Source organism: Oncorhynchus keta, unplaced genomic scaffold, assembly GCF_023373465.1.
Source record: "Oncorhynchus keta strain PuntledgeMale-10-30-2019 unplaced genomic scaffold, Oket_V2 Un_scaffold_1109_pilon_pilon, whole genome shotgun sequence".
NCBI lineage: Eukaryota > Metazoa > Chordata > Actinopteri > Salmoniformes > Salmonidae > Oncorhynchus > Oncorhynchus keta.
This window is the reverse complement of record NW_026290758.1, coordinates 311646-329157: the sequence shown is the minus strand read 5'-3', so window position 1 is coordinate 329157 and position 17512 is coordinate 311646. Positions and strand designations below refer to the sequence as shown.

General features: G+C 44.6%; 1 protein-coding gene across 1 annotated transcript in view; it reads right to left on the bottom strand.

Annotated features, from left to right (window-relative positions):
* LOC118394197 (dipeptidase 2-like) overlaps nucleotides 1–17512 on the bottom strand; it is a 28026-nt gene that overhangs the window by 2898 nt on the left and 7616 nt on the right. Inside the window, exons 2-7 of the mRNA XM_052513433.1 lie at nucleotides 16847–16992; nucleotides 16326–16452; nucleotides 16026–16155; nucleotides 8875–9016; nucleotides 4879–4948; nucleotides 3417–3593 (exon numbers count right to left, since the gene is read on the bottom strand). Of these exons, the coding sequence (XP_052369393.1) occupies nucleotides 3417–3593; nucleotides 4879–4948; nucleotides 8875–9016; nucleotides 16026–16155; nucleotides 16326–16452; nucleotides 16847–16989 (789 nt within the window). The 5' untranslated portion in view covers nucleotides 16990–16992. The remainder of the gene's footprint in view (nucleotides 1–3416; nucleotides 3594–4878; nucleotides 4949–8874; nucleotides 9017–16025; nucleotides 16156–16325; nucleotides 16453–16846; nucleotides 16993–17512) is intronic.

Here is a 17512-nt window from a genome sequence, read left to right as displayed (position 1 = left end):
AAACCATTTCACACTTCCAGTGACCTTCCAGCCATGTAGATACAGTGCTTCAGAATGTATTCACACCCCTTGACGGTTTCCGCATTTTGTTGTGTTACAGCCCAAATTTAAAATGGATTCAATTGAGATTTTGTTTCACTGGCCTAAATAAAATACTCCATAATGTCAAAGTGAATTATGTTTTTAGACATTTTTACAAATTAAATAAAAAATGACAAGCTGAAATGTCTTGAGTCAATAAGTATTCACCCCTTTTATTATGGCCTAAATAATTTCAGGAGTAATAATGTGCTTAATAAATCACATCATGAGTTGCATGGACTCACTCGGATTGCAAAAATTGTGTTTAGCATTATTTTTTTAATTACTATTTCATCTCTGTACAACACATACAGAATCGTAAGGTCCCTCAGTCGAGCTGTGAATTTCAAACACAGATTCAACCACAAAGCCTCGCAAAAAAGGGCATCTATTGGTAAATAGTTTATTATTAATGGCAGACATTAAATAGCCCTTTGAGCATGCTGAAGTTATTAATTACACTTTGGATGGTGTATCAATACACCCAGTCACTACAAAGATACAGGCGTCCTTCCTAACTCAGTTGCCGGAGAGGAAGGAAACCACTCCCGGATTTCACCATGAGGCCAACGGTGACATTAAAACAGTTAGAGTTTAATGGTTATGATAGGAGAAAACTGAGGATGGATCAACAACATTGTAGTTATTCCACAATACTAACCTATGTGACAGAGTGAAAAGAAGGAAGCATGTATAGAATAAAAATATTCCAAAACATGCATCCTGCTTGCAGTAAGGCACTGAAGTAAAACAGCAAAAAATGTGGCAAAGAATACAAAGCATTATGTTTGGGGCAAATCTACAACAACAACAATATTTTCAAGCATGGTGGTAGCCTCATCATGTTATGGGTATGCTTGTCATCGGCAAGGACTAGGGAGGTTTTTTAAATAAAAATACATGGAATAGAGCTAAGCACAGGCAAAGTCCTAGAGGAAACCTCAGTTCAGTCGGCTTTCCAACAGACATTGGGAGACAAATTCACCTTTCAGCAGGACAATAACCCAAAACACAAGGCACTATTGTAAAGTGGCTGTTCCACTGGATGGCATAAGGTGAATGCACCAATTTGTAAGTCGCTCTGGATAAGAGCGTCTGCTAAATGACTTAAATGTAAATGTAAAAATATACACTTGAGTATCTTACCAAGACGACATTGAGCGGTCCTGAGTAGTCTGGTTACAGTGTTGACTTAAATCGGCTTGAAAATCTATGGCAAAACTTGAAAAGGGATGTCTAGCAATGATCAACAACCAACTTGACAGAGTTTGAAGAATTTTGAAAATAATAATGTGCAAATATTTTACAATCCAGGTGTGCAAAGCTCTTACCGAGAAAGACTTGCATCTGTAATCGCTGCCAAAGGTGATTCAAAAATGTATTGATTCAGGAGTGTAAATACTTTTGTAAATGAGATATTTCTGGATTTCAGTTTCAATAAATTAGCAAACATCGCTAAAAACATGTTTTTCACTTTGTCTTAATGGGTTATTGTGTGTAGATGGAAAAAAATATACAGTACCAGTCAAGAGTTTGGACACCTACTCATTCAAGGGTTTTTCTTTATTTTGACTATTTCTACATTGTGGAATAATAGTTAAGACGTCAAAACTATGAAAAAAATAATGTCGTAACCAAAAAAGTGTTAAACAAATCCAGCCTTTGCCTTGATGACAGCTTTGCACACTCTTGGCATTCTCTGAACCAGCTTCACCTGGAATGCTTTTCCAACAGTCAGTTGCTGGCTGCTTTTCCTTCCCTCTGCGGTCCAACTCATCCCAAACCATCTCAATTGGGTTGAGGTCGGATGATTGTGGAGGCCAGGTCATCTGATGCTGCATTCCATCACTCTCCTTACACAGCCAGCAAGTCTCTTCTTCTTATTGGTGTCCTTTAGTAGTGGTTTCTTTACAGAAATTTGACCATGAATGCCTGATTCTCCTCTGAACAGTTGCTGTTGAGATTGTATGTTACTTGAACTCTGTGAAGCATTTATTTGGGATACAATTTCTGAGGCTGGTAACTCTAATGAACTTATCCTCTGCAGCAAAGGTAACTCTGGGTCTTCCTTTCCAGTGGCGGTCCTCAAGAGAGCCAGTTTCATCATAGCCCATGGTGGATTTTGCGATTGCACTTGAAGAAATTTTCAAAGTTCTTGACATTTTCCGAATTGACTGACCTTCATGTCTTAAATTAATGATGGACTGGTGTTTCTCTTTGCTTATTTGAGCTGTTTTTGCCATATATGGACTTGGTCATTTACCAAATAGGCTTATCTTTTGTAAACCACATGTCACGACTCCCACCGAACGTGGCTCCTCTTGCTGTTCGGGCGGCGCTTGGCGCTAATCGTCACCGGTCTATTAGCTGCCACCGATCCACTTTTCCTTTTCTGTTAGTTTTGTCTTATTGGTTACACCTGTTTCTTGTTTAGGTTTTGGTTAGGGCTATTTAAGACGGTTATGTCCATCTGTGTTTGTGAGGGCTTGTTCCTCTGTTCATTTTTGTAGTTGTGCTATTTTCTTGTTTTCTCCGGAATGTTTGGATCCTGTTTTTGGGCCGGTCATTTGTATGAGCCTGTTTTTTTTGGTGTGACCGTTTTCTGTGCTGGAATAAACACGATTGTCCTTTACCCCCTGCTCTGTGCACCTGACTCCGCACCCACTACTCCTAGAAGTGCGTAACACCACCCCTACCTTGTCACAACACAACTGATTTGCTGATTCCAGAAATGTACTTTCAACAAGGCACACCAGTTAATTGAAATGCATTCCAGGTTACTACCTCATGAAGCTGGTTGAGAGAATGCCAAGAGTGTGCAAAGCTGTCATCAAGGGAAAGGTTGGCAACTTTGAAGAATCTCAAATATTAAATATATGTTGATTTGTTTAACACTTTTTTGGTTACCACATGATTCCATATGTGTTATTTCATAGTTTTGATGTATTCACTATTATTCTATAATGTAGAAATAGTAAAAATGAAGAAAAACCCTGGAATGAGTAGGTGTGTGCAAACCTTTGACTCATACTGTATATTTAATCCATTTGAATTCAGGCTGTAACACAACAAAATGTGGAATAAGTCTAGGAGTATGAATACTTTCTGAAGGCACTGTAAAACAGGAAATGCACATAAAGGACAAGTGGATGAAAGAAACATTGCAGAAAGGAGACATCGTCAAAATATAATTCCAAAAGACTCTCCTGATAAGGAGTAAACACAGGCCACCCACAATGAGTGACCGTGCCGATGGTGATTGAAAGGGGGGAGTGATGGAGGAGGGTTAGAGAGAGACAGACAGAGAGAGAGAGAGTTCTTGCCAGGGGTCTCACCAGTTCGCGGAGCAGGTCATCAGGAACATTGCGGCTGTGGTTACAAATGGCATGGGCTGAGGAGTGGCTGAAAATAACTGGAGCCTTAGAGATCTGCAGTACTGCCCTGGCTGTGGCCCAGGAACTATGGGACAGGTCTACTATCATCCCCAATCTGTTCATCTCCTTCACCACATCCTGAGAGAGAGAAAGACAGAGAGAGAGGGAGAGAGAGAGAGAGAGAGAGAGAGAGAGAGAGAGAGAGAGAGAGAGAGAGAGAGAGAGAGAGAGAGAGAGAGAGAGAGAGAGAGAGAGAGAGAGAGAGAGAGAGAGAGAGAGAGAGAGAGAGAGAGAAAGAGAGAGAGGGAGAGAGAGAGAGGAGAGAGAGGAGAGAGGAGAGAGAGAGAGAGAGAGAGAGAGAGAGAGAGAGAGAGAGAGAGAGAGAGAAAGAGAGAGAGAGAGAGAGAGAGAGAGAGAGAGAGAGGGAGAGAGAGAGAGAGAAAGACAAGAGAGAGAAGGGAGAGGGAGAGAGAGAGAGAGAGAGAGAGAGAGAGAGAGAGAGAGAGAGAGAGAGAGAGAGAGAGAGAGGAGAGAGAGAGAGAGAGAGAGAGAGAGAGAGAGAGAGAGAGAGAGAGAGAGAGAGAAAGACAGAGAGAGAGAGAGAGAGAGAGAGAGAGAGAGACAGAGAGAGAGACAGAGAGAGAGAGAGGACAGGATAAGCATGTTACCACTTGCTGTGAGGTTTCCAAGTAATTATATACTACGTGCTCTATGTACGTCATTGTGCATATCTGCTGACAGTGAAAAACATACAACACTTTGCACCACTTATCTACAAACAGTAAACAATACAAACAGTAAACACTACAAACAGTAAACACTACAAACAGTAAACACTCAGGAGGATCACATCAGTCTTACACAGCTCCCTAAAAATCGTCAAGGATCAAGAATGTTTGTGTACAACTCCTAGAGACTGTGAAGGAAAATGTTATGTTTGTGTATCAAATCAATGCTGCTTTTCTAATAACCATTTGGATGGGTTCATGTGGGTGACTGACTGAACGTGTATGGAGGAATCCTCTCTATCACTGATAAGCAACTTGGCAGTACACCCAGAACATTACTCTGGCTGGTTCAGTTATTTCAGGTATTTCAGTTTCAAGGTCTCAACTTGGAGAGAGGAAGCCTCATGAGGTATTGGTCCATCACATGCAGGAGCCAATGATGAATAATAAATCATGTAAATCATGCAAATATAACTTGTCTGTGTAGCAGTATATAAGAGGACTGAATGGACCGCCCCGGCGGAGCTTCTGATCAACCTGCACTGACTGTACAAAGTTTGTTGTAACCTCTCCAGCTTGTTGACTTCAGGTGTCCCTGAAGACGTAAGTGTGCCGGAATGTCATTACGCCTGAAGTGACCTGTGTAGGCTACAAGTATTGGCTTGAACACAGACAGTGTTAAAGGTTGACCTTACCTTACCGAAGTCTGTTAGGCTGTCATTTACTCTTTGATAGACATCATAAATTGTTGAGGAGGACTCAGCCCTGAAGCAATAAAAAAACGACTGTGTTATAAGCCAGTAGCAAGAACATAAGATGTCAAACCAAAATATAACAAATATTGTGCATGAGTCTGTAAGTTTTAATATCACATGCACAAGTACAGTGAAATGCCTTTCTTGCAAACTCTGACCCCAACAATGCAATAATCAATAACAATGTATTACAACAACAAAAAAACACAAGAAATAAGAATAAGAAATACGAAATACACAATAAAGTAAATAAGTAAGCATACTATATACTGCACAATAAATACTTAAAAAGTCATATCCAATACCATATTCCATGTGCAGGGATACTGGAGTGATGAAGGTAGATATGTATAGGGGTAAGGGAGCTAGGCAACAGGATATAAGATAAACAGAGTCGCAGCAGCTTTCATGTGAGTGAGTGTGCAGGTGTGTAGAGTCAGTATATACAGTTGAAGTTGGAAGTTTACATACACCTTAGCCAAATAAATTTAAACTCAGTTTTTCACAATTCCTGACATTTGATCCTAGTAAAAATTGTTTTAGGTCAGTTAGAATCACCACTTTATTTTAAGAATGTGAAATGTCAGAATAATAGTAGAGAGAATACATTTTTCAGCTTTATTTTCTTTCATCACATTCCCAGTGGGTCAGAAGTTTACATACACTCACTTAGTATTTGGTAGCATTGCCTTTAAATTGTTTAACTTGGGTCAAACATTTTGGGTAGCCTTCCACAAGCTTCCCACAATATGTTGGGTGAATTTTGGCCCATTCCTCCTGACAGAGCTGGTGTAACTGAGTCAGGTTTGTAGGCCTCCTTGCTCACACACACTTTTTCAGTTCTGCCCACAAATGTTCTATAGGATTGTGGTCAGGGCTATGTGGTGGCCACTCCAATACCTTGACTTTGTTGTCCTTTAGCCATTTTGATACAACTTTGGAATTATGCTTGTCATTGTCCATTTGGAAGACCCATTTGCGACCAAGCTTTAACTTCCTGACTGATGTCTTGAGATGTTGCTTCAATATATCCACCTAATTTCCCTCATGATGCCATGTATTTTGTGAAGTGCACCAGTCCCTCCTGCAGCAAAGCACCCTCACAACATGATGCTTTGGCTTGCAAGCCTCCCCCCTTTTTCCTCCAAACATAACGATGGTCATTATGGCCAAACAGTTCTATTTTTGTTTCATCAGACCAGAGGACATTTCTCCAAAAAGTATGATCTTTGTCCCCATGTGCATTTGCAAACCGTTGTCTGGCTTTTTTATGGCGGTTTTAGAGCAGTGGCTTCTTCCTTGCTGAGCGGCCTTTCAGGTTATGTCGCTATAGGACTCGTTTTACTGTGGATATAAATACTTTTGTACCTGTTTTCTCCAGCATCTTCACAAGGTCCTTTGCTGTTGTTCTGGGCTTGATTTGCACTTTTCTCACCAAAGTACGTTCATCTCTAGGAGACAGAATACGTCTCCTTCCTGAGCGGTATGACGTCTTCGTGGTCCCATGGTGTTTATACTTGCATACTATTGTTTGTTACAGATGAACGTGGTACTTTCAGGCGTTTGGAAATTGCTCCCAAGGATGAACCAGACTTGTGGAGGGCTACAATATTTTTTCTGAGGTCTTGGCTGATTTCTTTTGATTTTCCCATGATGTCAAGCAAAGAGGCACTGAGTTTGAAGGTAGACCTTGAAATACATCCACAGGTACATCTCCAATTGACTCAAATTATGTCAATTAGCCTAACAGAAGCTTCTAAAGCCATGACATAATTTTCTGTAATTTTCCAAGTTGTTTAAAGGCACAGTCAACTTAGTGTATGTAAACTTCTGATCCATAGGAATTGTGATACAGTGAAATAATCTGTCTGTAAACAATTGTTGGAAAAATGACTTGTGTCGTGCACAAAGTAGATGTCCTAACCGACTTGCCAAAACTATAGTTTGTTAACAAGACATTTGTGGAGTGGTTGAAAAACAAGTTTTAATGACTCCAACCTAAGTATATGTAAACTTCCGACTTCAACTGTATGTATGTGTTAGTGAGCAAATGATGCAGTTTGTGTGTGTGTTGGAGTGACAGTGTGTGTGAGTGTGTAGGGCTCTGTGAGAGGGCAAATATTGAAATAAAAGGTCAATAAAGATACAAGGTAAACTCAGTCCGTGTAGCTATTTATCAGTTGTATCGATTGGGGATAGAAACTGTTCAAGAGCCTGTTGGTGTCAGACTTTATGCACCGGTACCTCTTACCATGCGGTAGCAGAGAAAATAGTCTATGGCTTGGGTGGTTGGGGTCTTAGATGATTTTCTGGGTCTTCTTTTCATACTGCCTGAAATAGAGGTCCTGGATGGCAGGGAGCTCGGCCCCAGTGATGTACTGGGCTTTCTGCCTAAACCCTCTGTAGTGCCATGCGATCGAGGGCGATGCTATTGCCACACCAAGCAATGATGCAACTAGTCAATATGCTCTCAATGGTAGAGCTGTAGAATCTTTCAGGTTTTGACGGCCCATGCCAAACTTTTTAAACCTCCTGAGGGGGAAAAGGCACTGTCACGCCGTCTTCACGACTGTGCGCGTGTGTTTGGACCATTTTAAGACTTTAGTGATTTGGACACTAAGGAACTTCCAGCTGTCTACCTGCTCCATTGCCGCAACGTTGATGTGGATGGCGGCGTGCTCACCCCCCGTTTCCTGCAGTCCTCGATCAGCTCCTTGGTCTTGCTGGCGTTGAGGGAGAGGTTGTTGCTCAGGCACCACAGTGCCAGGTCACTGACCTCCTCCCTGTAGGCTGACTCATCACCGCCGGGGTGAAGGCCTACCACTGTTGTGTTGGAGTCGTGCGTGGTCACACAGTTGTGAGTGAACAGGAAGCAAAGGAGGGGATTAAGCACACACCCCTATGTGGCCCCTGTGTTGAGGGTCAGCGTGGTGGAGGTGATGTTGTCTACCCTCACCAACTGGGGTCGGCCCGTCAGGAAGACCAGGATCCAGTTGCAGAAGGAGGTTTTCAGACCCAGAGTCTTATGCTTGGTGGTGAGATTGGTTAGATTGAACGCTGAGCTGTAGTCAATGAACAGCATTCTCACATAGGTATTCCTCTTATCTAGGTAGGTGAGGGCAGTGTGGAGAGCAATAGAGATTGCATCGTCTATGGATTTGTTTGGGCGGTATGCAAATCGGATTGGGTCTAGGGTGGCTGGGATGGTAGAGATAATGTGTGCCATAAACAGTCTCTCAAAGCACTTCATGATTACAGAAGTGAATGCTACAAGGCGGTAATCATTGTAGCATGAAGACTTAGAGTTCTTAGAAACAGGGAGGATTGTGGTCATCTCAAAACGTGGGAATTAAAGACTGGGACAAGGAGAGGTTGGAAATGACTGTGAATATGCCTGCCAACTGTTCTGTGCATGCTCTGAGAACGCTCCCTGGAATACCATCGAGGCGCATGGCTTTGCCGGAGGTGACCTGATTAAAGACTCTTCTCAAGTCGGCCTAGGAGAGCGAGATCACCCAGTCCTCTGGGTCGGTGACGACCCTCACCCCCGGCTCGATGTTGTTGCTGACAAAGCGCGCATATAATGCATTGAGTTCGTCTTGTAGAAAGGCCTCGTTTGGCAGATCACGGTTGGTCTTCCTTTGTAATCCGTAATGGACTGTAGCCCCTGCCACATGCGGCGGGTGTCGGAGCCTGTTTAATATGAGTCCACCTTATTCCTATATTGTCCTTTTGCTCGTTTGATGACTGCGAGGAGGTCATAAGTGTGTGTGTGTGTGTGTGTGTGTGTGTGTGTGTGTGTGTGTGTGTGTGTGTGTGTGTGTGTGTGTGTGTGTGTGTGTGTGTGTGTGTGTGTGTGTGTGTGCGTGTGTGCGTGCGTGCGTGCGTGCGTGCGTGCGTGCGTGCGTGCGTGCGTGCGTGTGTGCATGTGCTCACCATGGTGTATTGCAGGTGTGTGTGAGGGCCATGGAGCGAACCCCCAGCTGGTAAAACATACGCAGGGTTGGCAGGCTGCTGTCTATAGAATGACCTCCCTCAATGCTGATCAGACACGCTATCCTCTTAGTGTCATTTAGTCCTGTTGAATACACACACACGATACACACACACACATCATCATCATCATACTGCTGTAAATTGGGCAGAAATATGTTTTTACTAGGCATCAACCCACTTACACGTCCATGCATTTCCATATACTGGTGGAAAGATCCATTTGGAAAACCAATCAAATTACTTCAGAGAGTGTAAATTACGGGCCAGAAGACCAGCTGGCAAGTGTCTCCTTGCCCAGTCTGTAAGCCCAACATGTTTGAAGCTGCCCACCATTGTTCCTGTTCCTAAGAACTACAAGGTAACCTGCCTAAATGACTATCGTCCAGTACCACTCGCATCTGCATTTATGAAGTGCATTGAAAGGCTGGTCATGACACACATCAACACCATCATCCCAGACATCCTGGACCCACTCCAACAGATGATGCAATCTCAATTCAACTTCACACTGCTCTCTCCCACCTGGATAAGAGGGGAAATAACTACGAGAGAATACTGTTCATAGACTACAGCTCAGTGTTCAACACCATAGTCCCCTCCAAGCTCATCACAAAGCTTGGGATCCTGGGACTGAACACCTCCCTCTGCAACTGGATCCTGGACTTCCTGACAGGCCGCCCCCCAGGTGGTGAGGGTAGGCAACAACACCTCCGCCATGCTGACCCTCAACACAGGGGCCCCTCAGGGTTGTGTGATTAGAGGTTAGTAAGTTTTAAGTTTCTCGGCGTACACATCCCAGACAAACTGAATTGGTCCACCCACACAGACAGCATCGTGAAGAAGGCGCAGCAGCGCCTCTTCAACCTCAGGAGGCTGAAGAAATTCGGCTTGTCATCAAAAGCACTCACAAACTTCTACAGATGCACAATCGAGAGCATCCTGTCGGGCTGTATCACCGCCTGGTACGGCAACTGCTCCGCCCACAACCGTAAGGCTCTCCAGAGGGTAGTGAGGTCTGCACAACGCATCACCGGGGGCAAACTACCTGCCCTCCAGGAGACCTACACCACCCGATGTCACAGGAAGGCCATAAAGATCATCAAGGACAACAACCACCCGAGCCACTGCCTGTTCACCCCGCTATCATCCAGAAGGCGAGGTCAGTACAGGTGCATCAAAGCTGGGACCGAGAGACTGAAAAACAGCTTCTATCTCAAGGCCATCAGACTGTTAAACAGCCACCACTAACATTGAGTGGCTGCTGCCAACACACTGACTCAACTCCAGCCACTTTAATAATGGGAATTGATGGGAATTGATGTAAAATATATCACTAGCCACTTTAAACAATGCTACCTAATATAATGTTTACATACCCTACATTATTTATCTCATATGTATACGTATATACTGTACTCTATATCATCTACTGCATCTTTATGTAATACATGTATCACTAGCCACTTTGAACTATGCCACTTTGTTTACATACTCATCTCATATGTATATACTGTACTCGATACCATCTACTGCATCTTGCCTATGCCGCTCTGTACCATCACTCACTCATATATCTTTATGTACATATTCTTTATCCCTTTACACTTGTGTGTATAAGGTAGTAGTTTTGGAATTGTTAGCCAGATTACTCGTTGGTTATTACTGCATTGTCGGAACTAGAAGCACAAGCATTACGCTACACTCGCATTAACATCTGCTAACCATGTGTATGTGACAAATAAAATTCGATTTGATTTGTGTGTTCCGGAGTTCTAAATTGAGCAGCTGCTGAACAATGAGCTCCTGTATATATTGAGATTTAAATGGTTTTTTAGAGTGAAGTACATCGAAAAAATCAAGAGAAAACTGCAAGACTCAATAGAAGACAAAACAAGGAACAAACCAAAAAAGACAGGCTTTTGAAAAATTAACTATTTTTCATAAAATTGTACAGTTATCTTAGCAAGCTGAATTGATAGCAGAATTGTTTACTTGTTGCTAAGCAGTTGCTAGGGACTCTCCTGGAAGAAGCTAGCTAGCTTACAAAGAATAACAACAAAAAATATCTAGTTAACAGAAGAAAGGAAGACAAAATAAGGACAAAAGAAGGACAGAAGAAAAAGGAAAAGAAAGAGGACAACAAAGTGAAACAGTCAGCACTTCTATTGCAACTTCGTATTTCGTCGTCCTAACGTAGTCTACACTGCTATCTGCCCAGCAGCTAGCTAGCTAGCAAACGTCCACCGTCTACCGAATAGCAGCACTGTAGAAACTATTACACTCAACTGAACGACTTGATTAGTGTAGTGTTAGCTAGCTACATAGTTGTCTTTGCTGTCTTCGTATCCAAGATAATTGTGTAGTTTAGAGCGTGTAGTCTTAGAGTGATTATCTTAATTTACCGAGGTTAGCTAGCCAGCTATTTGTCGTCCTTAACGTAGGAGACACTGCTAGCTAGCCAACAGCTAGCCAACGTCTACTGAATAGAACTTCCTCACTCAACAACCCGGTCGCATTCCGCTTCGCTCCACAGGTAGTATCACATTTTCATTTCATTTCATTACAGCACAACGGTTTGATTTGTTTGATCGTAGCTAGCTACATAGCTAGCTACATAGCCGTCTGTGTATCAAAGATAATTGTGTAGTCTAGAGCGATTTTCTAGGTTAGCTAGCCAGCTATTGTCGTTCTTTTAACGCAACGTAACGTAATCAACACTGCTAGCTAGCCAGCTAGCCCCGAATAGCAGCACTGTAGAAACTATTACACTCAACGGAACGACTTGATTAGTGTAGTGTCAACAACGCAGACACTGCCAGCTAGCCTACAAAGTCAACAACGCAGCCACTGCCAGCTAGCCTACTTCAGCAGTACTGTATCATTTTAATCATTTTAGTCAATAAGATTCTTGCTACGTAAGCTTAACTTTCTGAACATTGAGACGTGTAGTCCACTTGTCATTCCAATCTCCTTGCATTAGCGTAGCCTCTTCTGTAGCCTGTCAACTATGTGTCTGTCTATCCCTGTTATCTCCTCTCTGCACAGACCATACAAACGCTCCACACCGCGTGGCCGCGGCCACCCTAATCTGGTGGTCCCAGCGCGCACGACCCACGTGGAGTTCCAGGTCTCCGGTAGCCTCTGGAACTGCCGATCTGCGGCCAACAAGGCAGAGTTCATCTCAGCCTATGCCTCCCTCCAGTCCCTCGACTTCTTGGCACTGACGGAAACATGGATCACCACAGATAACACTGCTACTCCTACTGCTCTCTCTTCGTCCGCCCACGTGTTCTCGCACACCCCGAGAGCTTCTGGTCAGTGGGGTGGTGGCACCGGGATCCTCATCTCTCCCAAGTGGTCATTCTCTCTTTCTCCCTTACCCATCTGTCTATCGCCTCCTTTGAATTTCATGCTGTCACAGTTACCAGCCCTTTCAAGCTTAACATCCTTATCATTTATCGCCCTCCAGGTCCCCTCGGAGAGTTCATCAATGAGCTTGATGTCTTGATAAGCTCCTTTCCTGAGGACGGCTCACCTCTCACAGTTCTGGGCGACTTTAACCTCCCCACGTCTACCTTTGACTCATTCCTCTCTGCCTCCTTCTTTCCACTCCTTTCCTCTTTTGACCTCACCCTCTCACCTTCCCCCCCTACTCACAAGGCAGGCAATACACTCGACCTCATCTTTACTAGATGCTGTTCTTCCACTAACCTCATTGCAACTCCCCTCCAAGTCTCCGACCACTACCTTGTATCCTTTTCCCTCTCGCTCTCATCCAACACTTCCCACACTGCCCCTACTCGGATGGTATCGCGCCGTCCCAACCTTCGCTCTCTCTCCCCCGCTACTCTCTCCTCTTCCATCCTATCATCTCTTCCCTCTGCTCAAACCTTCTCCAACCTATCTCCTGATTCTGCCTCCTCAACCCTCCTCTCCTCCCTTTCTGCATCCTTTGACTCTCTATGTCCCCTATCTTCCAGGCCGGCTCGGTCCTCCCCTCCCGCTCCGTGGCTCGACGACTCATTGCGAGCTCACAGAACAGGGCTCCGGGCAGCCGAGCGGAAATGGAGGAAAACTCGCCTCCCTGCGGACCTGGCATCCTTTCACTCCCTCCTCTCTACATTTTCCTCCTCTGTCTCTGCTGCTAAAGCCACTTTCTACCACTCTAAATTCCAAGCATCTGCCTCTAACCCTAGGAAGCTCTTTGCCACCTTCTCCTCCCTCCTGAATCCTCCTCCCCCCCCTCCTCCCTCTCTGCAGATGACTTCGTCAACCATTTTGAAAAGAAGGTCGACGACATCCGATCCTCGTTTGCTAAGTCAAACGACACCGCTGGTTCTGCTCACACTGCCCTACCCTGTGCTCTGACCTCTTTCTCCCCTCTCTCTCCAGATGAAATCTCGCGTCTTGTGACGGCCGGCCGCCCAACAACCTGCCCGCTCGACCTTATCCCCTCCTCTCTTCTCCAGACCATTTCCGGAGACCTTCTCCCTTACCTCACCTCGCTCATCAACTCATCCCTGACCGCTGGCTACGTCCCTTCCGTCTTCAAGAGAGCGAGAGTTGCACCCCTTCTGAAAAAACCTACACTCGATCCCTCCGATGTCAACAACTACAGACTAGTATCCCTTCTTTCTTTTCTCTCCAAAACTCTTGAACGTGCCGTCCTTGGCCAGCTCTCCCGCTATCTCTCTCAGAATGACCTTCTTGATCCAAATCAGTCAGGTTTCAAGACTAGTCATTCAACTGAGACTGCTCTTCTCTGTATCACGGAGGCGCTCCGCACTGCTAAAGCTAACTCTCTCTCCTCTGCTCTCATCCTTCTAGACCTATCGGCTGCCTTCGATACTGTGAACCATCAGATCCTCCTCTCCACCCTCTCCGAGTTGGGCATCTCCGGCGCGGCCCACGCTTGGATTGCGTCCTACCTGACAGGTCGCTCCTACCAGGTGGCGTGGCGAGAATCTGTCTCCTCACCACGCGCTCTCACCACTGGTGTCCCCCAGGGCTCTGTTCTAGGCCCTCTCCTATTCTCGCTATACACCAAGTCACTTGGCTCTGTCATAACCTCACATGGTCTCTCCTATCATTGCTATGCAGACGACACACAATTAATCTTCTCCTTTCCCCCTTCTGATGACCAGGTGGCGAATCGCATCTCTGCATGTCTGGCAGACATATCAGTGTGGATGACGGATCACCACCTCAAGCTGAACCTCGGCAAGACGGAGCTGCTCTTCCTCCCGGGAAGGACTGCCCGTTCCATGATCTCGCCATCACGGTTGACAACTCCATTGTGTCCTCCTCCCAGAGCGCTAAGAACCTTGGCGTGATCCTGGACAACACCCTGTCGTTCTCAACTAACATCAAGGCGGTGGCCCGTTCCTGTAGGTTCATGCTCTACAACATCCGCAGAGTACGACCCTGCCTCACACAGGAAGCGGCGCAGGTCCTAATCCAGGCACTTGTCATCTCCCGTCTGGATTACTGCAACTCGCTGTTGGCTGGGCTCCCTGCCTGTGCCATTAAACCCCTACAACTCATCCAGAACGCCGCAGCCCGTCTGGTGTTCAACCTTCCCAAGTTCTCTCACGTCACCCCGCTCCTCCGCTCTCTCCACTGGCTTCCAGTTGAAGCTCGCATCCGCTACAAGACCATGGTGCTTGCCTACGGAGCTGTGAGGGGAACGGCACCTCAGTACCTCCAGGCTCTGATCAGGCCCTACACCCAAACAAGGGCACTGCGTTCATCCACCTCTGGCCTGCTCGCCTCCCTACCACTGAGGAAGTACAGTTCCCGCTCAGCCCAGTCAAAACTGTTCGCTGCTCTGGCTCCCCAATGGTGGAACACACTCCCTCACGACGCCAGGACAGCGGAGTCAATCACCACCTTCCGGAGACACCTGAAACCCCACCTCTTTAAGGAATACCTAGGATAGGATAAAGTAATCCTTCTCACCCCCCCCCCCCCTTAAAAGATTTAGATGCACTATTGTAAAGTGGCTGTTCCACTGGATGTCATAAGGTGAATGCACCAATTTGTAAGTCGCTCTGGATAAGAGCGTCTGCTAAATGACTTAAATGTAAATGTAAATTTGATTAGGCCCCTCCTGTACTCCCTGTTCACCCACGACTGTGTGGTCACGCACGACTCCAAAACCATCATCAAGTTTACTGACAACGCGATGGTGGTAGGCCTGATTACCGACAGCAATGAGAAATCCTACTGGGAGGAGATCAGAGACAACAGCCTCTCCCTCAATGTCAGTAAGGAACTGATCGTGGACTACAGGAAAAAGGGGGAGAGCACGCCCCCATCCACATCGTTGGGGCTGTAGTGGAGCAGGTCGGGAGCTTCAAGTTCCTTGGCATCCACATCACTATGGACTTAACATGGTCCACACACACACACACACAGGAGGCTTAAAAGATTTGGCATGTGCCCTCGGATTCCTCAAAAAGTTCTACAGCTGCACCATTGCCATCCAGGACCTCTATATCAGGCGGTGTCATAGGAAAGCCCCAGAAATTGCCAAAGACTTTAGCCACCCAAGCCATAGACTGTTTTCTCTGCCACCGCCCTGCAAACGGTACCGGAGCATCGGCTCTCAGAACAACAGGCTACAGAACAGCTTCTAACCCCAAGCCATAAGGCTGCTAAATAGTTCATTAAATGGTTACCCTGGACTATCTGTATTGACCCTATCTTGCACTGACTCTATACACACTCGCTAGACTATATACTGTATACACTATATACAGCATACACTCACTTACACACACTACACTGACATTCGCACACAAAACCACACACATTCACATACACTTTTAGTTTTTTTTAGGGGGAACAAATACTAAAATCACCAGGAATTCAGAAAGAATATATAATAACGAACTCAAGTATTCTCACAAATAAAAAAAGAAACATGATCATGTCTCAATGTAATCAAAGTATGAAACTATTGTTATTTTCAAATGCTATCTCTTATTGGGCCTATTTGTGGTCAATTTGCAGTGTACAAATTATTATAATTATGTTACAGGCCAACGACCATTCTCACCAAAAAATATCGGCCTGCGGCTGAATCATACCTTCAGCAGATGTAACTAGCTCCAGTTCTGGGTTCTCCGTACACATACGGTTGATCACGTCTATCTGTTCCAGTGTGAGCCTCACAGCATCCTTCGCCTGGGCGCCACACAACACGTAGGCTGCAAACACCTGATCAGAGCATGGGATGGGGCAGAGACAAAGCAGGGGGTCAGGGTATTATGGCTTTAGTACAACTCAGTGTGCACATGCACGGACACACATACACACTCACACAAACATGCACACGCATACACACGCACACACACACTTAGGTTACTATTAACCATATATTAACCTACCTGTGCGCCGACATGTCCCGTTGTGAGTCTGTTGATGTCCGTGGCCACTTTGCTGATGTTGTGCAGGTCAACCTGACTCAGTCTGTTGCCGTGGAGAATCCTCAGCATCAAAGCTAGGTCATTATGTCTAGGAGGGAGAGAGATGAGGCAGTCATATGTAATAGAGGCAAGGGACTCAAGGTGGAGCCGGAGGGAGACATTTTTATATATCAAATCAACTCCATACAGAACCACATGTGTGTGGGCGAGTTACATACTGAATTACTCAGTATGGGATGATAATTATTTCTATTTGGAACCACACTTGTTGTGGATACTTGGTGGTGAAGTTCCAAAAGTTTACTGTTGAAAATCCATGAGCTATTAATATTTTAGGCTGCATATGGTTTGGCAAAAAATGTCTATGTATCTCTGCACAGACAAATATATCATCAACCAATAATAAGGGATACTGTAGGATAAACTTGTCTCTATTTTAGGAAAACCAGAATAACTAAGACAACTTTCCTCTGTTTACTTACCCATCAATCAAAGGATATTTTGTCATCAAGCCAAATGCACTTCCTGTTGTAGGATCTCCCGATGTCATCCCACAGAGAAAACACAGCATCAATTTCGTCCCCAGGTTTAGAAAATCACCTCCATGGAGTATCCACGATATCATATTCTATAAATAAAATTATTTGAAGATGTGGTAACTTCAATTAGTCCAGTACTTTTAACTTTTGGTACCACTTTAAACAAACTACAATGTATAAACTCTTTATCAAATCAAATCAAATCCAATTGTATTAGTCACATGTGCCGAATACAACAGGTATAGTAGACCTTACAGTGAAATGCTTACTTACAAGCCCTAAAACAACAATGCAGTTTAAGAATATTTTTGTTGTTGTTAGAAAATAGAAAAATAACAAATAATTAAAGAGCAACAATAAAATAACAGTAGTGAGGCTATATACAAGGGGTTCCGGTACAGAGTCAATGTGTGGGGGCACAGGTTAGTCAAGGTAATTGAGGTAATATATACAGTACCAGTCAACATTTTGGACACACCTATTCATTCAAGGGTCTTTCTTTATTTTTACTATTTTCTACATTGTAGAAAAACAATGAAGACATCAAAACTATGAAATAACACATATGGAATCATGTAGTAACCAAAGTGTTAAACAAATCAACATTTA